Raw genomic sequence first — 26,903 nt, 5'->3', positions numbered from 1 at the left:
GTTCATCCATAATATCTTTACGACTTGAAACCAGAAACTTTTCTTTAGCTTTTGTTCTTCTCTGATTTTCAAATATGCTTTATTTTCAATTTCTATCTTACTGCTGTGGTCTGATACTTGCTACCCGTTCGTGAGCTCGTGTATTTCGTCGGCCTAGTTCTTGTTGCTGGCATAGCAACATTCTTTTTCAGACACTTTGGAAAGGTTTTCCTGAAGGCGTTTCTAAAATTCTCGCCCAAAAATGCATACACAATTGGATTTACACACGAGTTCAAGTAAGCCAGCACGTGAGCGGTAGTTTTAAACGTGTAAGTCTCAACTCCATAAGGAAAGTTTGAGTCTAGTCGCATCCACAAATTTAGAATATGTTGAGGCATCCAGCAGACTATAAACAACATAACAACTGCCAGGACCATCCGGGTTATTTTCCGTTTCTGCTTCAATGATTTTGTTTTCATAGTGTGGTTGAGAACGTCCAATGGAACTTTTTGGCTCCATAGAACACGAAGCATTATAGAATAACAGACAGTTATAGTCACAACTGGTATAATATAAAGAGCAAATGTACTATATATACTGTAACCTGTTCTCCAATATTTATTTGGCCAATTTTCATAACACACGTTTATACACATGAAAGGCCTATACATTACGTCGTAGTAAAATCCAATCGGCAAAGATGCAAAACCAGACACTGGAAATAAAAGTAAAACAACGAAAATTAAGTGCGTTTAATTGTAAATTTAACAAATTTGCCTAAATGTTGTAATTTGTAAGATGAGATTTTCTGGCTTGTGAGCCATAGAGCCTCATTGACTTTTTAAATTTCCAGGACGTTTTGTCGAATAAATAAACAAAATTGAATGATAGAAAAGAATTACTCTTGATAAATAATAATAATAAATAATATATTTATACAGGATAAAACAATCAGATAACAGTGTATCTGTTTTACATTGTGGTCCTGTCTTAATCAAAATATACAAAAGAGAAACTTAATTAGATATAATACATGTCAGTTTTTTATGAAAAGAAATGAGATTTGTATTTAGCCTTAAAGGACGTAATTGTTGGTGCCGATTTAATATTAATTGGTAAATTAATTATTACTTTAAAAATTATAATTTTCCTAAAAGCTTAATATATTATAACATGTTATTTAAAAAATGTTTTACAACCATATCGAGACATGACAAAATGGGAAATACCACTTTACACATACGTTATATAAGCACGTCTGTCAAATAAATGCTGGACTGAAACATATGTGTTGATCAATTACGGTAATCTAAAAAGTCGTAACTTTATAAAGTAACCTTTCAACAAAACAGTTGTTGCATATAATAATGGTATTGTTATGTCGTTGGCATTTTGATAATACGCATAGACAATCTGTTAATTGAAATACAAAGTTATGTTTATACGAGCCTCTTAGCTTAATATATCAATATTGTTGGACACTGATTGAATACGCGCTAAAATGAAAATCGTATGCAGCAGCGACGACAAATTCGTTTTTCCAATAGCCACGTTTTCTACATGTCAAGGTATCATTTAATAATAATATCAATCGTAAGTATAATGTAGATATAGAAGTTTTTGCATTGAGAAATAACTTATTCTTTGGTTTTTGTAAATATTATATACGTAACAGAAACATTTAGTTAAGAATCTTCTACCATTTGTATCGTTTATAAGGACATTTAATGTTGTTAGTTAAAATGCTTCCGTTCCACATGGCTTAAGGATTAACCATTTCAAACTGGAAAGACATTTCTTTATTGCCTATTTAACCTTTAAAAGATTCTCATTTTCAGTCATTTGATTCTGATAAACTTTACCTGATTTTCTTGACATTTTAATCACATAATTTTAATATCTGAGTGTTGTCACTTGATATTTTACTTAAGTATGGTGCCATATTTGAGCACATGGGTGACATTTTGATAATTTGGTTGCTTTTAATCACTGAATCGTAGTTTGTTATTACTTGATTTAAGCAAATAAACAGATGTAACGTTAAGTCTTTCCCCAACTAAATACCACATACTACAGACTTCTTTTTTTTTGTTCAGTTGTTTTCATCTGATCTTACGTAAGGAGTATTTAATTGAAAGAAGACTTCCTACTCTAGGCTTACCTGTCCAGATAGTAATATTGCCAACTCTAGCTGCCGTAGTGCTTCGTGTCTTTAGCGATTTTAGAGGATAAACAATCACTTTAAACCGGTCTAAACTCATGGCAGTTAGTGTCAGACAAGTAGCTTGTGCTGTCACCTAACAATATTAATAATAAAAATAAATTGTGATTAAAGTGATGTACAAAATAAATTATAACACACCGAAATAAAAAAGGTAGGACTTCAAAGGACAATCCGATTCGCTAACCTATGATAAGTACTTATGTCAATTAAACAATATCTTTAAACCCGTAGGCCAAAACCCAGGAATGTACTTTTCGTATGCGCATATGCACCTACTTTAGAACATAGTGAACAACAACCTTGGGATAGAGATAGGTTCTATGACGAAGTACAAGAAGCATTAAATGAAGCAAAAAAACAGAGATATCCTAATATTAGCTGGAGATATGAATGCAAAAACGGGGGATAGCCATCATGATTACCCACAATGTGTAGGAAGATATGGTAAAGGAAAAACGAACAATAATGGAACACAGCTAGTTGAATGTGCACTAAGAAATAATCTAGTACTAACAAATACCATGTTTAAACATAAGATGTCACATAGGACTACGTGGGAATGCCCGCAGAGACGCGATCAGCATAACGATCAGAAGAGTGGAGAGATCAGACGCAACCCCTACAGAAACCAGATCGATTACATTCTAGTTAAGAATTCACACATGAAGCTAGTCACTAACGCAAGAGCATACAGAGTGGTACGAGAACATACACTGATCATAAATTAGTCAAGACAACTTTAACACTACAATGGTATAAATTAAATAGTAACGCTAAGAAAACCAAACAAATAGATGTGTCAAAACTTCAAGCACAACAAAACAGACAAACATATCAAAGAGAGGTATCGAGATGTATACAATCTGTAAACATCCAGGACCTGGAACCACAAGAGAAATGGACCAAATTAACGACAGTCTTTCAGAATGTAGCATTGGAAGTGGTTGGTTACAGGAAAGCAAAGTCTAAATCAAACAATAAATATATACAAGAGTTATCGAAGAAGCAGAAACAGTTGAGGTGCGACATAAATTCATCAAATGACAAATCAAAGAAAACAAAACTTAGGAAAGAAAGAAATCAAATCATAAAGAATATTCATACTGAACTTAATAAAGAAAAAGAAGACACACTAAAAGAAAAGATAGCTGAAATTGAAAAATTCAAAGATGACTCAACAAGAATGTACCAAGCAGTAAAAAACCTAAAACTTAACGAAAATAAAAGACTTGTGGTAGAAACAGAGTTCGGTATAACAACAAACGAAGAAGAGCAGGTAGAAATAATTAGCCATTTCTTTGAAAACGTCTATCACAAATCACAAGAAAAACCTATAAACGAAAACATTAAACCTATTGAAATGAAGTCTCCTTTTACAGGTGATGAAGTTGCCAAAGCAGCGAAATGCTTAAAAAATAATAAAAGCCCAGGAAGTGACCAAGTATACTCTGAAATGGTAAAATATGCACCTATAGAAGTTTTTAACCACATAGCAGAAATATATAACCAAACAGCTAAAACAGGAAACATACCTAAAGAAATCAACGAAGGCATATTGCATCCAATACCGAAACCAGGCAAGAAAAAAGGTCTACCAAAAAACATCCGACCCATCATCCTACTGTCGGTTCTTAGGAAAATGCTAGCAATATGCTTACTAAATAGGATAAACGACAGATTAGATGAACATGTCCCTGTAACACAGGCCGCGTATCGCAGAGGACGAAGCACTACCGAACATGTACATACATGCAAAATGTTAGAAGAAAAGGCAATTGCGTCATCTAACTACGAAATAATATTACTACTACTTGACATGACCAGTGCATTTGACACGGTGCGGAGGAATACTCTATTCGACATACTGACACATATATTACAAGATGATGAACTACACATGTTGAAAGTTTTGATAAACAATGTAAAATTAAGCGTTCGAATTGGAAAACAGACAGGAAAATTGTTTACTACTACACTAGGAGTACCATAAGGTGACTGTATGTCTCCGATACTGTTCACACTATACCTAGCAAAGGCACTCGAATCAGCAAACACAACACCACTACCCCTAGAACAGCTTAATATCCAGATGCAGTATGCAGATGACATTTCATTTATTAGCGACTCAAAAGAACACATAACTAAAATAAAGAAAAATGTAACAGAGAAATTAGCAGAATTCAATCTAAAGATAAACGAAAGTAAAACAGAAGAATACCTAATAGGAAGAAACACCGATAGTAAATGGGAAGAATGCAAATACCTCGGTAGTAACTTGGACACAGAAAAAGACATTAAAAGAAGAAAATCACTAGCAGCTATGGCATATAACAAGCTGAAGTCGTCGCTAGAACACAAAACGATGTCTATAGACGTGAAATCCCGTTTGTTTGACGCATACATAGCAAGTATTTTCTTATATAACAGTGAACTCTGTGTACTAAACAAAAAATTACAAGAGAGTATAGATATATATCACAGGAAAATGTTGCGAAAGATGATAGATATTAAATTAACAGATAGTGTGTAACACGAACATATACGAGATAACAAAACAAGAAGAATGGAGTAAAAGAATTAAACGAAGGAGACTAAAATGGTATGGACACATAATTAGATTACCGGATGATACCCCAATCAAACAAACAATGAAGGAAACTAACAGGAAAGTAAAACGACCCGTAGGAAGACCAAGAAATAACCGGATGAATCAAATAAAGAAAGACTTATACTAGTAGACACCAACACAATAACACACCATCCTGCCATAAACAGACAAAAATGGAAACAAATTGTGGAAAGCGTAATGTCGGAAGACGGAAAACGTTAGCAACAGCAACTTTAAACCCCAAGCTGCAGCCTTATAGACAAAATAAACGCAGAAGCGCAGCGTACCACCAGCATATGCGACTGGTCGCTCTATATTGACTGTACCTGTCGAGAATAAAGAAAACATGCTGCTGAAAATGTCATTTTATTTCATCAATACCACAGACAGTTTATTTTATTAAATCATTTGAGAATATTATTAAAATTAATATGTAGGCCTACATAAAATATGTTTCTGATCATGCATGTCTGTCTACCGTGTTTATAGTGGTGTACTGTACATAATAAACAATGTTGTTTTCAGTAATGGCTAGTTTAGTGTCACGATATTTTATTTTAGTGTGCGTGCTGACGATTGGCTAATTAATTAGGCATCTACGTCACAGCCAAACACCAGATTATCCAACCTTCAAATCATTTAATCAAAATAAATTTACTTATCAATGTAACCAATGAGAAAATGTTTCGATGTTACCTAACAATTTTCTACCAACCTTATAAATAACCCATTGATCTATTAATCGGATATTATTATTAATGATATTTTTAGTAATATTACGTTTCACTCGATTAGTAGCCTGGGTGCAGAACAATTATTATACACATTTGCGGGAAAAAAGTATAGGAAATTTTTTTTGGGTTTTTCTAATAGAGTATACCATATGGAATGTCAGAAAAAAAATCCCCATCCCAGGGTCTTGGGGACAATTTTTTATGGCACTTTTAAATTTTGGCCTATATAACACACACAAATTCCTATTAACATACACAAATACCTATATATAGGGGATAGGGAAAATCAATTAACAGTTTTTGTTACTTGCAGTGGTATTTTAATGATTACAATTAGTAGAGGCTTACTTTAATAACTACTTCTCATAGTAGTTGATGAATCAAGTCGATACGATGACATCATCATGCCAGAATCCAATATGGCGTCCAATTGGCGGGAAAAACAGGGTATTGCTAAACCCCTGGAAACCTCCAAAAAAAAACATAGAAAACCCCACCGAACCGACATAAAAGTGATTGAATCATAGAGTGTACGCCCCACTGGGTATGTCCATGTAAAAAAAAAAAATTTCTACTGTTAACTACTTATTTTTGGGATAAAACGTCATTTTTTGGTTAAAAATAAGCAATAATTTTTTACCAAAAAATGATGTTTTACCCCAAAAATAAGTAGTTAACAGTAGAAATTTTATTTTTTTAAAACATGGATATACCCAGTGGGTCGTACACTACATGATTCAATCACTTTTATTATGTTGGTTCGGTGGGGTTTGCTATGTTTTTTAGGAGGTTTGCAGGGTTTAGCAATCATTTTTGACCAAAAAATGATGTTTTGCCCCAAAAATAAGTAGTTAACAGTAGAAATTTAATTTTTTTTTTACATGGATATACCCAGTGGGTTGTACACTACATGATTCAATCACTTTTATGTTGGTTCGGTGGGGGTTTGCTATGTTATTTTGGAGGTTTCCAGGGGTTTGGCAATACCCTGTTTTTTCCGCCAAATTGGACGCCATATTGGATTCTGGCATGATGATGTCATTGTTACCGACTCGATTTATCAACTACTATGAGAAGTAGTTATTAAAGTAAGCCTCAGCTAATTTTAATCATCATAACACAACTCCAAGTTAAAAAAAACGTGAATTGGTTTTCCCTATCCCCTATATATAGGTATTTGTGTGTGTTAATAGGCATTTGTGTGTGTTATATAGGCCAAAATTTAAAAGTGCCGTAAAAAATTTTCCCCAAGACCTTGGGATGGGGATTTTTTTTCTGACATTCTATATGGTATACTCTATCAGAAAAAAAAAGAAAAAAAATTTCCTATACTTTTTTCCCGCAAAATTTGTACTGCACCCATACTATAGTTACTTCGACGATTAGACAGCATTAAGCTATACGAGTTCCCACTAGAACGCAACGCAGCGACGTATCGACGCAAATATTATTATTATATTGCGTAATCACAAGTCAGGCTTGGTTCCCACTAGAACGTAACGCAATGACGTAAACGCAACGCAAGCGTTTTAACCAATGACAAGCGAAGTTATAGACAGTTAGAAATCACAAGCGAATAAGCCATCGCTTGTGATTGGTTAAAACGCTTGCGTTGCGTTTACGTCCTTGCGTTACGTTCTAGTAGGAACCAAGCTTTTAGCAGGGTAACTTAGCACTTTTTTTGTGCAATTTGTGACAAAAGCACCAAATTTGGCACAAACCTTCTTTAGGGTATATCTAACAATCCTAGAAGGGGTGCCCAAAAATCGGAACAATTTAACGACGTCATTTGGACCACGCCCTTTTTTTAGTATTACGTAATTAGGTGAAAACTTAAATCTTCATATATACATACCAAGTTTGGTATCAAATTAAAACTCATGACATGTACATTGCAATACACACATACAAAATATATGATTTCTCTTCAGACGGAATATATAGGTCAAATAATGTAATTTTCTGTCATATTGAAGGGTATTTCAATCAAAACGTGCCAATATTGTGCTATGTTATGAACATTGTAGTTATAAGAACAACAACATTCATTTTTTGTAATAGTACTAATATATATTTATCCTGTACCAGTTACTTTCCTTTAACATAATATTAGGAACCACTGAAAAAAAGTATATAAAACATATACTGTATCAAACTTGGCTCAATAACCACTGGACTATTAGTAAACCGACAAAAGACCATTTGACTGACAATTATGGCGTTAGCATCCATAACAATACATGGAGGTGATTATCAACTTTACTTTATGAAATTATTTATCTGGAAACAAACACTTATAATGGTACAGAGTTGCTAGATGACGAACAAGTTCCACGGCATGGGTAACAAGACCAGTGCAAGAAAGACCTGCTGAATGGCACTTGCAGTTCCCTGAGCAAAAAGGCAACTTTTTGCAGCCACACTTTAGCAATTCCCTACATGCCATGGATGCTTCAGGTAGTATTGTCCAGACTGGTGTCCATGTACTGCCGGTTTTAGTCCAACCAAAGTCTTCTGGTGATGGAGCATTCTGCTGTGGCTGTAGACTGGTGGTCCAAATGCTTGCTTGGTATATGGATCTGTTGGAATGCTGTAAAAGTGCATCCTGCAATAAACAATTTAAAGATTGGTCTTACCTTTTAATGAAAGAAAAACATGAACCTGATAATAAATTATTAAACGACAATTGACAATTATATGGAAGCTCCCCTTACCTGTGTAGGAGGAATGTTGTCCATTGACCGTGCCTTTCTTGAAAAAAGATCTTGTCTTAGCTCAGTAACACTTCTTAAAGTACTTGTCTTGTCGTATAGATGACATGTAAACTCCTCTAGCAACTGGAATTGAGATGAGTTGACTCCTAGAGATTTGAAAGGGTGATGTGCCATGAAAAGAAAGGCTTCTGTGACTGCTGGAAATGAGTTCCACGTCTCCCATGCGAGTGTTTTGCTTTTCCGAAGAACTGGGATGTAGTATCGGACCCAGTAAATGCATGAAAAACTGGCAGCCCTCTTGACTTATCCTCTCCTAGGTTATGGCAGATGGTATTTATATTAAAATATTGGAAGTTCTTACCCATGCCAAATGCGACCCAGATACACGTACCAGGATAACAGGCTATTAGATTGCAGAAAATACCAACCAGGATAACAATGACATCAGTATCAACTGTACGCACCAACATAACCCTGCTACCTTTCTTTAAGGCATCATCAATGTGAATGCACATCCTGGAGTCGGCCTCTTCATGGTCGCAGATTGACATAGGTTGAGTAGATGTCAACATACAACAGACTCGCCTACAGGACATATATCAAGAATTACTTACTAATTTAATATGCCTTTTTAATTAATTATTGGTATGAAACTGTATAAGTAAATTAATCGTTTGGTTACAAACAAAATAAATTAGTATGTATCATAATAAAACTTACCTGATGCAGTCAGAGTAATCATGGGTAGACACCTTTGTAGTTAAAAAGTTAAATAACTCCTCTTTATTTACTGGATCTTTCAAAAAGTCTGGAAAATCCCTGGAATCTTTGTTTGTCCCCCAACTTTCCTTCTGACCCCTTTTCTTCTTTTTTCTCCTGTAGACTGCTTAAGACTATCTGTTCTGTAAGTGTCCCACACTATATCAATTCTGTTACTATTCTGCAGCTGCTGTCTGGTCCACGGTAGAAAGACCTGTCATACAAATGATACAAGAATAACGATCCTCATATAGAAGTGACCAATTATGTGGTGGTTAAACAATAGATACAATCCTGAATGCAAAGAAATGTACTCACCTTATCACCGTAGTCATCAAATGTAAATGCATGGTTGCTGGAAAGAGCATGGACAATAGCAGCTCCGTCAAACACCTTTACGTCAAAATATGTAGGAGGTTCAGGCTGGCCTTCAGTCTCCAAATGCTGTAGCAACTCAGACTTCTTAGTTGGTAGTCGAAGCTTTCCATTTCCTGCCAAAGAGGGTGGCCATGGCTGGTTTTCATGCATGAAGAAGTCTTCCAAATCTCCATCACGAGATTGACTTGCAATATACAGTCGACTGAATAGGCTGCAGTCACTTTTTAAACTCTTAACTTGTTGCTTTGTTTTGGACACTGATTTTGACCATGGTGTGTTGAACAACGGCAGCTTATTCTGTTTGATGGCTTGTTGAATTTCAACACTTCTGTCGAGAATAACTTCTTTGAAATATTTGTTGGTAGTGGGTAGTACCTACATCCTGAATTGTACGAACTGTCACTACTGCACTTTCATTGGCACAATCTCGAGCATCCAAGACCAGAAGTTCTGAACAATTATTGAGGAATGGATTGCCTGCATTGCTCAGTGCCGTTCAGCAGGTCTTTCTTGCACTGGTCTTTGTTACCCATGCCGTGGAACTTGTTCGTCATCTAGCAACTCTGTACCATTATAAGTGTTTGTTTCCAGATAAATAATTTCATAAAAGTAAAGTTGATAATCACCTCCATGTATTGTTTTGGATGCTAACGCCATAATTGTCAGTCAAATGGTCTTTTGTCTGTTTACTTAGTCCAGTGATTATTGAGCCAAGTTTGATACAGTATATGTTTTATATACTTTTTTTCAGTGGTTCCTAATATTATGTTAAAGGAAAGTAACTGATACAGGATAAATATATATTAGTAGTTCTATTACAAAAATGAAGGTTGTTTTTCTTATAACTACAATGTTCATAACATAGGCCAATATTGGCGCGTTTTGATTGAAATCCCCTTCAATATGACAGAAAATGAAATTATTTGACCTATATATTCCGTCTGAAGAGAAATCATATATTTTTTATGTGTGTATTGCAATGTACATGTCATGAGTTTTAATTTGATACCAAACTTGGTATGTATATACGAAGATTTAAGTTTTCACCTAATTACGTAATACTAAAAAAAGGGCGTGGTCCAAATGACGTCGTTAAATTGTTCCGATTTTTGGGCACCCCTTCTAGGATTGTTAGATATACCCTAAAGAAGGTTTGTGCCAAATTTGGTGCTTTTGTCACAAAATGCACAATCTTCATAAAAAATGGAAGTTAGCAACCCTGCTATTTAGCAGTATATAGTTCCCGTAGCCATCTGGTGTCACGTTGGCTTTCGAGCAAGTTCGGTCTTATTTTTGTTTTCGTACCGCCGTAAACGTACGTGTCATTTAATATCCAGTCTTTTCAATTTGTTATGACGTATTCGCCTAATTTAAATATCCAGGAACCAGATGTTCAGTACCCGCTCTACTGTTGTTAGTTAGTTTTGTATTAGCAGTCAGTATACGATACGTAATTCCAAGTCTCCAAGTCATCCTTATACGTCCTAAATGCATACAAGTACATTCTTTGTAAGTAACTAAACACTAATTATGATAGAGGCCTAGTACTGATAATGTATACTGTATAGGTTTTATAAGATAGCATTATACACGTATATATAGAGACATAATAATATGATCATATACGATAGTTGTTTTTATTTCGGCCATTGTTATTGTTATTAGTATAGGCGTAAGCCAACGTGAAACAGTATTCGTTCGTTACCATATTCCTGTTGTTATTTTAGTTCGCTGTGGCTAAAGATACGGTACCGTATTCTAACTTCTGTTTACTAAAGGTACGGTAAAATTGCATTACGTCATAATCAGCCAATGGGGTGCTGGTACGTGTGTGACGTCATCGTATAAGGACTTTTGATTTTTTTTTCATATCGCGTCTGTTGTATGTAGAGAATTCCTGTCGGCGGCGCCAGGCTGCATGGGTACGGTGTATGTGCGCTGATGAGGGTTTTATTCCAAATGGCCTTTAGGCCTATATCTTTTATTAAACTTTGAATGGTGACCATAAACAACAAGCAAATGCGGACAATAAAAAAGGGGCCCTCAAATACTATGATTTTTAGACAGTAGCCCCAGGTCTGAGTCACAGAAATCAGCGCACACATGCAGCTGGCCCCAGCCTGGCATCGCTTTCCCTACACAAACAAACTCATATAATGAGGTTATAGTACGTAGTAAGTAGGCCTAGGCCTCTTTTGAAACGGTTTTTTGTATTCTAGAATTAAAATCAACATGTTTTGACTTTTCAATAATAATAATAACAGACGTAGGCTACATTTAGTTTTTGTCACACACGACGGCAATAATAAATAGCGATAAATGATGAAGCATAAAGAAAATGCGGTTGATCACTGTTTTCGCGATATGAAAAAATCCAAAGTCCTTATACGATGACGTCACACACGTACCAGCACCCCATTGGCTGGTTATGACGTAATGCAATTTTACCGTACCTTTAGTAAACAGAAGTTAGAATACGGTACCGTATCTTTAGCCACGGCGATTTTCGCTACCGATTAATAGCCACTGATCATCCCATGAATAAATTGCACTGTGGAGTGTGGAAGCATAAGCCGTGTTTTGTTTATTTTTGATTGCGTAGCGGGCCGCAAGCAGTGAGTCCGGGACACGATTTTTTTTCCGTACATAAGTGGGGACCTCTTATGTGAAAGATAGCCGCTACTTCCTAAATATAACTAAACCTAACCCACTAAATAATCTCTCTCATTAAAGAAATTGCTCTTGGGATTCGAACCCCATACATCGACATGTAAAGTCAACAATCCATTCGACTAAACAGACGGCTCGACAGAAAGCGTTTGCATTAATCAATTCCTAGGTAACACCTTATGGATATTGGAGAGACACACCTTACCGGTGACAGCGTTTTGTTTAATGCTTTTGTCTCTCCTCGACTTCGTGTCTTGTCCTTCATATATATTTATTTTTCTATGTTTGTGTAACTATTATTTTATGTTTATTGCCGAAATGAATAAAATAAATAAAAATAATGAATATTCATGTTTATTTTGTGACGTTTCATGAGGAGTCACCAACTTATGTACGAAAGCTAATATCGCAGCCGGGACGCACAGTAAAAATACATTGAATTATGGCAAAAACATATATAGCAGCTAACCTACATAGTAGTGTCGGGTTTACAGTGGCAATATTTATTGATTTTTTTATAGCGTTTGGAATGTTGTTATGTTTTTTTGACATAACATAATATTGCGTTACTTACTTTAGTTATAAATTCAGTCGTTATGTGTGGACAAAATTTTTAAAGCTTTTTTCTTCTTTCCGTTTTATTTCATATATTTCATATATTCTAATTGCTTGTATTGGGGTATTAATGAAAAAAATATTTTTGATGGTAAAAAAGGTGAAATGATTGAGTGAAGTCGGTTAAAATTACCCTTAAAAACGTGATTGATTTCAAAATGTTTGTGAACAAGTAATGCTTTAAAATTATTACTGATATTGATAGTGACAAGAGGTTAACATACGTGTTCTGTTTCATCGAGTAAGTATATGTTTAATCATTTTCTGTTTTTTTTTCTCTTTTTGGTTGAGTATAAAGAGAAGAAATAAATATGTATGTAATATATGTCTGTGATTTAATTTGTTCTCAAGCAAAGAGAGAACAAAATAATTACTGGCGGGAAAGGAAAATTAAAGAAATCTTTAAACTTTACCTGCATCATGTAATAAACAAACTTGCATAAAAATCTTCCATAAAACCACTCTGGTGAGATATATATTGCGGCCGTAAGAGGTGCACATAGTCCAAGAAAGGCCACGTCTGTTATAGCAAGATTTAAAATGTAGTAATTGGTCATCGTTTTCATTGCTTTGTTTTTGATAATGACGTAAATGACCAGTCCGTTGCCAAGGACGCCAACAAACGTGATAGACATAAACACGATTGGAACAAGCCATTGGTCAATCCCGCTATGCCTCAAACAGTCCGGCGGACCGACTTCTGTTTCATTGCTTATGTTTAATTCTAGTGCCATTTTCTATGAGAAAAGATAAAATATATATATTTGGTTATAGTTATACATAAATACTCAGTTGAAGTAATTGCGTTACAGTGATAAAATCTTAAATAAACAAGTTCTAATAATCTAAATATGAAATTACAGTAAGAAAAGTATTATCAAATTTAAACTTAATAGAAATAGCAAATAACAAATTCAATTACCACGGAACCTTTGATATAGTTTTGAAAATTAACTTATTTGGGATTTTTGCACACTTTTATTTACATACAAAAAACACAAACAAATAAGAATAATGTAAAGTTTAATTAAAATTCTAATTTATATTATTATGCAGTCTGATGTAAGATTTCTGATACGTAGCATCATTTCTTAAAGGAAAACCCACTTTTTAAATAAATCGTAAAAAATATAAATGTTGAATTTTGTTATTGTTTCTTTTGCCTATCTGAATATTGAATTGTTTTCTCAAAATAACAGACTAAACATTGTGCCAAATTTAAGCCTAATGCAGGTCAAATTACTATTAGCAATTGAAATGACAGGTACCTATCTCTTGTTAACAACAGTGAAAACTCATGCGGTAGATTTTGCTAAGCACACGTGACGTCATAACAATTTACGGCGACGGCTGTACGGCAAACCCGCGCGGCGATACCGTAAATCTCGCAATTGTTCTGAAATCATATCTACATCCTTAATACGTTGTCAAAATATGGTTCTCAGTATAGTTGTCCTTTAAACAATAAAAAATGCGAGTGTATACCGTACCTAACCTTAACAATTGGCCAAAAGTTATGGTATCATAGCTGGAGTAAGATTTGCAATCAGTCTTAACATTCATCATGATCCACTTTGTGACAACTGCGTTAACATCCGTGTGAATTAGTAAACGGGATTAAAATAAATGATTGTACGCCAGCTCAGTAGGCTACCTATATATATTGGTAATGCTCTGATTATTATGCAAACAGGCTAGCATCTACTTCTCTTCATGCTTTTATCATCAATAATTGATTTATTCCGTAAATATAATTTAACATCTTGATTGTTTAACTTGTTTATGTGACATTTTAAATTATACTTACAAATCAACTGAATTTTAAACATTTAATGAATTTCCATATTTTGTAATGAATTGTAATGGAATTTTTTTCTGTTATTTTTAGAGGTTTTTACAGTACTATTGCCTATTTTCTTTAAAATATTTGTATAAGAACGACAGTCTTGCAGGCTTTTATATTGTAATTAAAACAATAGATACCTTTTTAATTGGAAGATTTCATAATTCAGGGCTAGTCCAGGCAGTTTAGCTCAAAAAATAAAAAAATTGCAGCGGAATTTTCTATTTTAATAGAATATGATAAGGAGATATCAAATCTTCAAAGCACACCTGGTCACTTGGTTTAAAATATAAGTACCAATTTCCCAACCGCTGGTTTATGTTGATGTGTTTTTGCTAAATTATTATTTAAAACATCTTTTTATTCCTTCTAATAGAATTGGTCGTCTAACAACGATCGAAATGTCATTATTTGACATTATAGTCTCAAGATTTACATATCTGCAGATTGTAATCTTGTTCATAAATATAAGTATATTCATTCGAGAACAGCAACCTGCCAAATTGAAAGATTTGCCATAGTGGGCAATTTTAACGTGATCATTTAACTCCACAATACTAAACAAGAAATATTTCTTACAAAAAACGCTGCTCGCTTATTGACGTAACAGTTTTAAAGATATATTGTCCCTCTGAAAATATTTTTTATTTCAAATTTGTTTTTGAATGTGTCATTTTATTGTCACATTATAGTTATTCTACCTGAAAAAAATGTAATAAAAACAAAAAATACTTCAATTGTCTGTCAGTGGTTTTTGAGTTATAATTAAACGTTTCTTTCTCTTTTTATAATGTGAATTTTGTTACAGAAGTGAATAACTTTGATATGAGACAGACTCAATTTAGTTTATTTTATTGCTAAGGTCAAGTCTGGGGTCACTACATACTTCAAGTTTGAAGTATCATATTATAAACAAAAACTTTTATGGACTGTTTTGATAATAATTCAATGATTATCTGACAGCGAAATACAGTATTGTCATGGGACTCATAAATAACAGAAATGCAGTACCTATAAATTATAGTCGAGTTTCCATTTTAGCAAAAATGTCAAAGTGTAGTACTATAACTGCTGCTTGATTTCATCTAATAAATGAGTCATCTCGTGTGACGTAGCGGGCTAGAGCAGCAGCGTGAAAACCTCAGTTTACCACACTGACGTAAACAATATTTTCGAGTGGAGCTCTCCCCAAACAATCGTAGGCCTACATGCGCACTCTTATCAATTATATATTTGCTAATTGGGTCTATTAACCTTTTAATCGAAAGATCGCTTAGTGAATGTAGTTGGTTTATTTATGGAAAAGGCATTGTTGGACTTTTTTTATTATTTTGTGATATTGCTTGGGATTACTCTCTAAAAAAATAGCCTTTTATATAATGTATCACAGTCGATACCATACTCTCAGACGTAATATTTGATGATCTAATCGACATAGTCCTATATAATGATCTAGAGATATAAGTCGTTACAAATAGTCGCATATTGGAATAATTTAGACAAGGCAATAGATTTAATATCTCGACAAGGCTTATCCGTAAAATTAATTGCATTTTTTTAATGTTAAAGTGTTTGTTTTATGACCACTTTCCTTGCTGTGGATTTATCGGGTTAACAGGCTTAGTAATTCTATGTTTTGACACACGTAAATCATTAGACATATAAAATCTGATCGTGATAAAATATTTTTTAAATGTCTTTAAAAAAGCATGATAACATCATCAGCAATGAGATTTGTTGAGCATTTTTGCACATTTCACGGCTCAACGAGGTATGAAAAGAATAAATATTTTAAAAACTCCCTCATCAATGTATATACAAACAGAAAAAAAATAATATAACGTTTGTATATATAATGATGCTGTACTACGATCATAATCTTATGTACCCACTGCACTACTTTTTTCGTTTATTGCACTTGAGAAACAAAGAATATAATTATAGAAAATGAAGAAGAAGAAATGACCGTTTTTTTTAAATAAAGAGAAATACATTCCTAATTAACAGTGGCATAATTAACTGATCTGTTTTCTTTTAATATTCCCACTGGTTCTTGGGAAACTCTCGCCTCCAACTGAACATCCTGACGTTCTGAATTGGTAACTGGTCACCAATTATCTGCCAAAACAATTCATATGTTGCTGAATGTGAAAGGCTTCGTAGTATTCCTCACCAACAGAGTAGTTAAAAAACCTAATTGCAGATGTTTATATTACTGTATACAAATATTTTAACAAATAAATGAACCCAACAAAACTCATCCGTAGCAGAGAAGTTTGTTAAATAATATTTTGGACTTGAGGTTATCGTCTGTCATGAATCATGTCAAATCTGTCAAAATCAAACAATTCAAATGTAAAGTTTAATGTTTGTAGGCCTATACATAAACACACCAACCTTAGAATTTCTTAATTACGCATCAGTGTTTGAAAAAAAATAGAATATATAGATTTCAATTCAAATCAATTTATATGAAATTGTAATCTATTTAAAAATCTATCTTTATATTCCTTCTAAGAATTGTTTGTCCAACAATGATCGAAATGTCATATTTGACTTTAAGCGAAGAATAGTCGGAGGATTTACATACCTTTACCAGACTTTATTGGAATTGTTCATAAAGAATAGTTTATTCATTCGAAATCAGCAACCTGCCAAATTAAATGTTCTCTAAGGTTCTCTTGGTACATACTGTTTTCTGTCTAAATCATATAATATACTAGTAATGTTTGCCCACCAGGAAATCTAATCTGCTTTCTGAACAATCTACAACCCATATGAAAATTATAACACGCGTACTGTTGACAACAGAGAAATTATTTGGCGGCTGCCACTTAATTATCTAGCGGTGGCCATATATACAAGGCTAGCGGCCGCCACTTGACTATCTAGTGACCGCCACTTAATTATTATACGACCGGAATACAAAATGGATTTGGATTTATGAAACTATACGTGCTCAGGGTTGTAAACTCCCCAGTATATACCCCATTACCTACCCTCCAGACCAAGATGGCCGATAACGTTCAAATTACATACCTTCTCAGTACAATTCCGGCCATTATTGATGATGCAGTAGAAAAAATATACTCATAACGAACTGTTCAAACTCTCTCCTTTATAATATAGATTACGTAAAAACCCGGCATACATTCTTCATTGCCATAAATATCGTAACACTACACCAAATTGCGGCGGCGGTTATATGTTTTACAATTAGAAAAATATGTCCATGGTTTTACAAATTTACATGTTAAAAGCAAGTACATTTCTGACAAAGCAACTGCCTGGTACATACTATTTGCCCCAGGGTGGAGATCATGTCTCTTTACAAATCTCCCTCTTAATAGGAAATTCTTCTGAATAGGGTTATTCAGAGTAAACCCCCATTGGGGACAGTTTTTTTGGTCCTGAAAGTGTCCCATTAGGCAAATGTATTTGCGCGAATAGTCCGCATGTGTATTAATGTTTTCACCTTGTGCGCTTGGGGAAAATAGTTCCTCGAAAATCATTCCCTCAGGGATGTCAAATGTTCTCTGTGATTTCAAAAACCAATTATATCGGTTCCGGCTTTTTTTTTAAAGTCTTGTGTTATTGTGTTTCTAATATCTTAGATTCCATAAAACAATGTTCGGAGTTAGAAAAATCCTTAATTTAAAGTAACACCTCTGTATATTGAACAAATTATTCAACCGTCAATTTGTTTACTTTTTAGATTATTATTATTTCCCCGAAGGCGTATCTACTTCCTATGGCGATGTAATTAATCAGTAATTTGATCTTCAATTACATAATAGCTCATTAGGAATGCCTGTTACAATTTGAAAATCTTAATTATCATATAATAAATTACAGTAACCTAGGCTAATATGATTATAATATATTAATTTATAAACTTAGGTAACATTTCTCATGCTGTACTCAAAGTACCATTCAGCATACACATGATGATGACAATAATAAAGACCAATTTTGTGAAGATTGTTGTGTAAAGCTCTGTGAAAACAAAATGTGATGTGCCTATATGGACATGATGATGTCATATCACTACCATAATTGGGTGCACCACTTACCATATATGGGCACATCACACTTGTTTGTCAAACTAGTTTGATAGTATAGACAGGACTTTAGACCTGGCATGAGTGGTACCGGTACTATCAGGAAAAGTACAATGTTTACCCTTCCCTGGTAGGCCTACTACTGTAGGCTGTGTATTTTATTCAATTAACAAAATAGTGCAATTTTTAAAGATGTACTGAATTTACGGTGAGAAATATACAATTGTGTATGATTGTTTCAGAAATATACACAATTTAAAAGATTACTGTATTTAAAAAAAATGTAAACCTCTGTTGCATTTGGTAAATTTATTTATGTAGATATTTGCTAATTCCTCATAGGCTTTTATTTTATGTTTTATTAATATTATCTTCATATAAGCCAGATGTATTGTAAAACGAGTTGATATTTGACATAACTATCGGTTGCCTTTCAAATAATTGTTATGACAATTTTATTTGACGCATTTTGTCATACAGCTTAAGCTCTGTCTACACTCAAACGTTTATGTGACAAAAACAAGGCCATATACATGGCTGCAGTCGCGTGCTAAAATTTGAGTTAGTGTTTACCGATCGACCGACTGACCGACCAACCGACCGACGTAGTAAGCTTTAAAAATGTGATGTGTCCATTATGTGGACATGATGATGTCAATATGTCACCAGTCATGTTTGGACACATCACACTTTTCGTCAAACTAGTTTGATAGTGTAGACAGAACTTTATCCACTGACAAAAGAACTTGAATGACCGTGATGAGAGGTGTCAACTTCATGTTCATCAGTTGGTTTGTGTAGATTGTAGAAATGAGCACTACTTTCTAAACAAATGTCAGTAAAAGTCTGGCGAAATTTCACAAATAGTAAAGTAACATTTCTTGATGATAACCCTGTGGCTTATGCCTAGCTAATAACATATTTTTCTCTTTTTGTCCTGTTAATTAATTTAACAAAAATTTACTATTTATAATTAGAAGTAGAAACTAATTACGATCAGACTAAAAACACACATTGTCAACAACTTTGTAGTTTTTTTCCGTTTCTTTTAAGAATTAAAACGAATAGATGACCGTGCAATAGTGCCTTTAATTGTTGGAATGGGTAAGCAAAATAAAAATGTAAAGATACCGTTGTACAGTACACCCGATTCTTGGTACTATATTCCTCCGTATCAGGACAATTGTATATATCGCCTAATAACATACACCATCACCTATCCATAATAACCTAACATGGTACAGGCATCACATGTGATACATATGAGATGCTGTATTACCGAATACTCATGGGAAAAATAATATTGTATTATTCAGAGATACAGCATTGAGAATCGAGTATAAAATGTTTTCCGGATTGTGTGTACGATAGTACATCAAACCTAGATTTTAATGAATCTTCGTAAATTAAAAAGTTTGCTGTTTGTAGTAATTTGTAGAAAAATACCCATAAGCCTAATATTTATAGTTCTGATTGTTCATATAATTTGATATATGTTTGATATCATAGTTTAGTGGTTCCTCCAGAGTACCTGCAAGTCATCACAAAACATGCAAATACGTATGGAAACACACTCCTTCATTGTTTCACATAAGCTTATGTTAAATAATTTAATTTGAAAAATGTGTGAATACAATTTACAGTACCGGTACTTAATGAAAGAATTAACTCCCTTCTGGTTAAAACATCATTTCACTCCGCCGCATAGCCAACTGGGTGTGACCGTTTCAATTTTTTGTTCAAAGCCTCCAACCAAATCATTTTACAGGAAAGGCTTAGCTACTTAGTTCCTAGTACCAGGGAGTTACAACTCCCTGCTAGTACTACATATTGTAATGACCGTTATTGAACCTTCTACAGTTGTCCAGGCGCGGTAGTAGTGATCCAGCATTAAAGACGATACTCGCCTTAAGGGATATAATAATTTACTTTCAACACTTTTATTACTGTATGTTTTATAACATTACATAAATCAGCATGTGTGGGGTTGTTTTTCTGACATTTAGAAAGACAAATAATGACACAAATCAAACATTGACACTTAAAATAACTTTACTCGAGTTTCTGCAGGATAAGATTTATTTGTAGGCAAGTAAAATGTATTATTATTATCTTTGTATTACATTTGATGTGTCAAGGAGGCTTAAATAGGCCTGACTGTCCTAACATATTCGTTTTTTGAGTAATAACCATATTTATGCGACTAAACTAATGTTATACTAAATCGCGGTTGAAGTTCAGGTGGAGAAAACCTAGAAATGTAGGCCTAATAACATTATTTTTCGAAATTAAATTATTTCAATATTACATAATATTTTTTTGTTAAGCAATGGTGGGTATTATATTATTATTTGTTCCCTAATCAGCAATATTGTTTGTATATAGATATTAGAAATTCACAAAACTTCACAAAATCTCTTGTATCTTGAAAGCTTTGCATCACGTAATAATCAATCACCAAATGCATTAATAGGCTATACTGTTGTTAGTAAAGATTTATTCTATATTAATATAATAGCGCCACAAACGGCGGCGGAAACATTTTGTGTCTGCAGGATTTGTAGCAAATCGGAGTTGTAGCGCGTACCCAGTACCTACGTCAGCTGCTAACCAGGATGTTGAACGCATGTGAATAATGTCCTAGATTAAAAAGGGACTGTCAAGAAAGCTTAAGAATGGTCTTTATGTTACTGCTATGTTTACAAATAAGTTTATAAGTAAGAAGAAAGGGATTTTATATCTTGGCTGTGATGAAGACCTGTCTGGAAAATCTTTGGTTCAAAAAGTTTTTAGTAACTAACTAACTCAAGACTTCACGTAAAATGTTCTGCTCTGTTGCTTTTGATTTTCAGGTGTTTCTCAAAAACCACTCACACTAAAGTTGCTAGGTTTATACATGAATTTAGGAATGGATTATATACACACAACCGAATACAATATTGGTAAAGACGAACTAAGCCAAATCGGTCAACTATGTCTTATAGGATAGAATTTGCCAACTGAAAGCTAAACAATGTTAATAAGATATGTTATTGAAAATCAGTACCGTATCCTTTTAATCTACCAATATAGGCCTATGACTAATAATAATTGATTCCTAAATCAAATTTTGTTTTATATATTTTATTTTTTATATATATTAATGCAATGTTAATATTTTAGTTAATTAACGGATTCCAAGGAAAATAATCTAATAAGATTTTTGGGCTATCCTGGAAAATTCATTTATTTGTATTGTTAGTAATTTATGTTTTATCACTTTTATTGGTATGTAATTTTTAATAATAAATTCAAATCAAATATAGAAACGTTCTATTGCGACGATTGTTCCTACTTGTTCTGTCGGTCATATTTTGTTTCATACTGTTTGTTTTCTTGTTTGTGCTCTGCGTCGTTGGGTTTCTCCAAGTACAGATCTGATCCTTCTTTTGGTTTCTTCATAGTTTTCTTGGCAATATCGACATATTTTGCTTTGCCATTTCTCTAGCTTTGTTAGGTGAACTGGTCACATGGTTATAAAGCATTTTCCAAGTTTCTACTCACCCAATGTCGAACACTATCATTCTATTCCTTTTGAGAAGTAGCAATCCTCGTTCTCAATGTACTGTGTAAAATACAAATTACGTCAGAGTGGGGCAAAAATCTGACCAATTACTCAACACCCTGACGCAAAGCTACTCCACAGTATTTACAAACAATTACAATCCTCTTTTCCATTGGTTTATTTCTGTTGATCATATTTCTGCTCCATATGATAATTGCTATATGAATGCATCTTCTTCTTAGTGACAATGGTGTGCTTCTATTTGTTTAGATTTTTATATATTCCATACACATTCCACTCCATTCGTATTATTGAGTTTTTCTGTTTGTTAATTTCTGCAGTTTTAAAATCATCAGGAAAAACTGTTTTCTTTCTCCTTTCTTTCTAATTGTTAACTATGTTATCAACATCATTTTCAAATCTCATTTCTCCGTCTATTATTTTGTTGTCTCTTCTAAAGTCGGTGTGAAAAGAATGAATTCCTCTCCTTATATCCTAACTTTTATATGTAACATCAGTGTCCTTCATATGATCATGTATCCAGTTTGCATTCCCTTCTTTTATGTTTGAGACATGTTCTTCGTACATGTTACTGTATTGCAAATGCTAAATTTCCAAGTTATATTTCTTCAACCGTAGTAGAATCCACTGTAAGCATTGAGCTCGTAGCTGCCATATCAGTTTACTTTTAAATTGTTTGCTTAAAAGCAAAGTTCGGCAAAAAAAATCTATTGATCATACTTTCCAATCATTTTATTTGTGTTAAAATAAACACTTTCTTATCAGATCAGTTCAAATTTCACAGTAAATCCCCATTAATGTTTTTTACACACATGTTATAAATATAGAGGCATTTTAAATAATGATGATGATAGGTAATATAACTTGATACAGACCCATTAGAATGTGAAAACAAATGAGGAAAAAAAATGTGTTGGTATACTTGTTATGATTATATACGGTAGATTAAATTTATACCCACAAACTGTTCCTCATTTGTTTTCACTTTCTAAGACAGTCACCATATATATTATTACATCAGGTTAAACGACATAACACTGAAACTTTCACTGCGTATAGTCGGTAAATTAAAAAAGAAAAATTAAAATTAAGTTTTAAACGGTGCTGAAAATTAAATGGAAAAGCAAATCTTAGAGAATTGAGTTGGGATAAAATAATATTCTAGATTCTAGATCTGTGTTATTCGTGGATACGTTGTAACTTACTGTAGCCATTTTAAACTGTAAGCCTAACTAATTAAACACTCCAGACACTGGCGTACTCTTGGACTGGAAAAACTAAAACGTTTACGCGCGCTTACGAAAGATATTTATTACCTGTTTACTAATTACTTGTACAATAGTTTCGAATATAAACACGCAGATTGATCGAGGCGACATTACATTTCACGGCCTGGCATTTTGTACGGTAATGGTAAAGATCCTCGATAACTTTTTTTCCATGAATATATTGAATTGAAATCTTTAACCAGGTTTCGGCTTTTTTGTCTGTCCGCCGTCTGTTTTTCAATATTCTTAAATTCTGTATGCTAAGGTCGTTATTTTTAGTATCTTCAGCTTGAAAGTTGAATTTCAATCTTTCAGTAAACATTTGTCTGGTCTATGTTTTTTTCTGGATAAAAGTTGTCTCGTTTCTCTGCGTCTGTTTAGTCTGTTTGTCCATGTTATGATTATATAGCCTATATAACCATACAAATTATACACAAACTTTTTTCCTCATTTGTTTTCACACCAAAATAGTATTACATCAGGTTAAACAACCTAACACTGAAACTTTCACTGCGTAGTGTGGGTAGATTAAATAACAATAATTCAAAAAAATAAAGGGGGAAACGATGTTACAAGATAACGAAATTCACAGTTACTGACAAAGTTTTAAACGATGCCGCAAATAAATGAAGCAAATCTCAGAGAATTTGGGAAATGTTTTGTGTAAGTCAATTTTTGTCCATGAATTGAAATCTTTCTTTAACCAGGTTTCGACTTTTTTGTCTGTCCATTCTCTGATTCATTTCATTTTAAAGGCTGAAAATCAGAGAATTAAGTAACGGACAGAAAGATAGACCTTCTCCGGGCTAAAAAACTTAAATTGTGTAGTTTATGGTTCATGTTATTGGGTGGTACAGAACCAATGCCGTACGCAACTGAAGAAGAGCTTTTTGTATTTTTGTCATTACCTCGTCGGTCGCATAAAAAAATCCAGAAAAATGAGTACGCTCCAAGTCGGTGGGCTCTTCTTATTTATAGTAATTAAAAAGAGCTTAACAACAAATTAATACCTATCATTGGTTAATTTTTAATGACAGTCTCTGAGTTTCAAACTAGGCAATTTCCGGTTGAACTTTATTTGAACACGTTAGAAGGGGCCTCAGGAAAGTGCAGTATATGGGATGTATAATAACTGTCTTTCAGGAGGGGTGGACTCTAATTGCTTAATTTAATAAAAGTTTGTTCAGGAAATGGATTAAAACTAGTGTAAAATCCTATTAATTTCTTAAATCTTCTGGGATATTTTCTTTTATTTTCACATGGTCCTTTCATCAAAAACGAAATTAAAAAAAAAAATAATTTTGCATTGTCCGTCCATGGAGGAATTATTTTAGTAACTGCCTCTATGGTCCGTCATTCGTGATGCTGCCAAATTGGTTCCGATTGGTTAGATTGGATAGGTCGTCCGAAGATAAGCTTATTTGTATTAAAAATGACAGTTGATTTAATTAGACTTTGACTTTGCACGCAAACCTCTGTGATTTTTGTTATTTAATAAATTGTTTTCTTTTTATTAATTTACTCATTATTAATGGCAATCTGAAATGTCTTTATTATATTACTAATTTTATCTATATGCCTAAAATAGGAATATCTGACATTGATTTTTTTAAACACGTCAAAAGTGTATACAGTAATGGTAATGGAGTAAGATTTGTGATGAATGATGCTCTTTCTTCAGACCCAGTTTTCATAATCTATAGGATCCACCCATGATTACATAAGCAGCCAGCTGTTTACTCTTTTATTAGGCTAATAATATGCATTATTTAACTTTTAATTTATATATATATATATATACATTGTGGTGCAACTATAATCAGGGGGATAAAAGCGATCTCTTCAGGTATGCTACAATAATGGGTTAAGAATGGTAATTGCAACATTGTAGTGCCAGCCTTATGTTTACAAAATGTAGAATTCCTTCTTTTTGTGAATTGATATATGACCTGATGTGTAGATTCAATTCAAGTAAAAATGTTTTAGTCTCAACGATTATAGGCAACGTCTTATATAAGTCAAAATGCTCTACAGGTGGAATGCCATCCAAAGATGAGTATTAGTAGTAGTACCGTAATTAGTAAAGTTTTCTTTTTTTTAAATTATTTATACGCCTATTGACCATTAGAAGATACATCAAAAGCTCAAATAATACTTTTGCATCATGGAGCTGAAGAAAATTTTTATTTTTCAAATCATAAGCCATAACTTTCAAATAAATTATGGCTCTGATAAAAATATGTAGGACGGCGATAAGAATGACGATGGAGATGTTGAGAGTGATATACTATTGAAAAAAAACGTCACAGTTGTGATGGTTATCTAAAGGCCACAACGTTAACTTTGCAGGTAACTGAAATAAATACCAAACACCTATCGATCAGTCAATAGGCCTATTGATAAGATTGTATCTATTTATTTTAAGATTTTTAAAGCGTTTCGGAAACTGATTCATGAACTTAAAAGCTTTCTTTCTTCTTACCTTTCTTTCTTTGCCGCCTCTTTTTTTATCAACGCTATTTCTCTCTACGTTTTTAAAACTCGTCATACATCACTTATCATCACTTCATCCCTGCTGTTACCAATTACTATATTTCATAACTGAAATCCACTCCCCTAATCATCATTTCTCTTTCTGCTCGTTTTCATCAACTTTTTATTCATCTTAACTGATGATGTTTCAATTATTCCTTCTTTTTACACTCTACATCGGCCCCTTCATCATCACTACTTTTGCACTTTCCAACATTTCGTTCCGTTACTATTTTCATTTCCTTCTTGCTATCATACTAACTAGTCTGTTATCTCCTATGTATGTCTTACCCCACTCACATCACTACCTTGTTGTGTCGTTATAAATATAAATTATTACCTTTTTAAAACAAGCTATTTTTTTCAATTATTTGTATTATAAATGACTAAATAAATGTGAATGAAATAGAATTAAATACAGACCTAACGTTGTGGCTTCTTGTTCGGTTGTAAAACAACGAACATTCAACATGTAAAAACCTTAGGTAAACCTAATGATTGTATGGTTACAAAGTGATCATCCTACTCCCTCCCCTCAATAATTCCACATCAGTATCATAAGATACATTTAATTTAAAAAAAAAAGAAAGATTTTTTTTACTTACCAGTTGATGTATTAGATGCACCTGGATTAGTCTAAGTATATATACCTTTGTTTAAAAAATAAACCAATAGATCAACTTAAAACCCATTCTGTGGGGACGGTGATATCCACTGTCACTGTTGGTTCGATCAGTTATAACGCTTTTGTAATATCTTCCAACCTTTCTCGTCTGTTCAGTAATGCTTTGCTACTTACAGTGCTTACTCAACCAGGTCAAACGTATGGGGCGCCGTACGCTGTATTTTTTTATAGTTCAATTTATGACATTCAGTGTAGGTAATACTATATTGTAATAACAGTGAAGTATATAAAATGTATTACAATGCAGCCTGGGGAAAGATAGTCTAAT

General features: G+C 33.4%; 2 protein-coding genes across 2 annotated transcripts in view; one reads left to right on the top strand and one right to left on the bottom strand.

Annotated features, from left to right (window-relative positions):
- Nucleotides 1–26,642, bottom strand: LOC140054190 (G-protein coupled receptor 54-like). The gene is made up of 4 exons (XM_072099096.1): nt 26,556–26,642; nt 13,095–13,418; nt 2,141–2,276; nt 1–694 (listed from the first exon to the last, which is right to left on the bottom strand). Exons 2-4 carry the CDS (start codon nt 13,413–13,415, stop codon nt 93–95), a joined length of 1,059 nt encoding a protein of 352 aa, XP_071955197.1. The 5' UTR covers nt 13,416–13,418; nt 26,556–26,642; the 3' UTR covers nt 1–92.
- The window catches only part of LOC140054221 (small ribosomal subunit protein eS8-like), a 225,609-nt gene continuing 207,703 nt past the window's right edge, over nt 8,998–26,903 (top strand). The window contains exon 1 of the mRNA XM_072099148.1: nt 8,998–9,003. Coding sequence (XP_071955249.1) covers nt 9,000–9,003 — 4 coding nt within the window. The 5' untranslated portion in view covers nt 8,998–8,999. The remainder of the gene's footprint in view (nt 9,004–26,903) is intronic.

This window comes from Antedon mediterranea, chromosome 1 (genome assembly GCF_964355755.1).
Source record: "Antedon mediterranea chromosome 1, ecAntMedi1.1, whole genome shotgun sequence".
Taxonomy (NCBI): Eukaryota; Metazoa; Echinodermata; class Crinoidea; order Comatulida; family Antedonidae; genus Antedon; species Antedon mediterranea.
This window is presented reverse-complemented; position numbering and strand designations above follow the sequence as displayed.

Bases quoted from the DNA above. Each gene is read 5' to 3' on its own strand.
- LOC140054190 (XM_072099096.1), bottom strand. From the start codon at position 13,415: ATGGCACTAGAATTAAACATAAGCAATGAAACAGAAGTCGGTCCGCCG. The intron at 2,277-13,094 runs GTAAAGTTTAAA...TAATATTGTTAG, and splicing joins TTGTTTATTACATGATGCAG to GTGACAGCACAAGCTACTTG. The intron at 695-2,140 runs GTAAGCCTAGAG...TTTTATTTCCAG, and splicing joins CAATATTACTATCTGGACAG to TGTCTGGTTTTGCATCTTTG.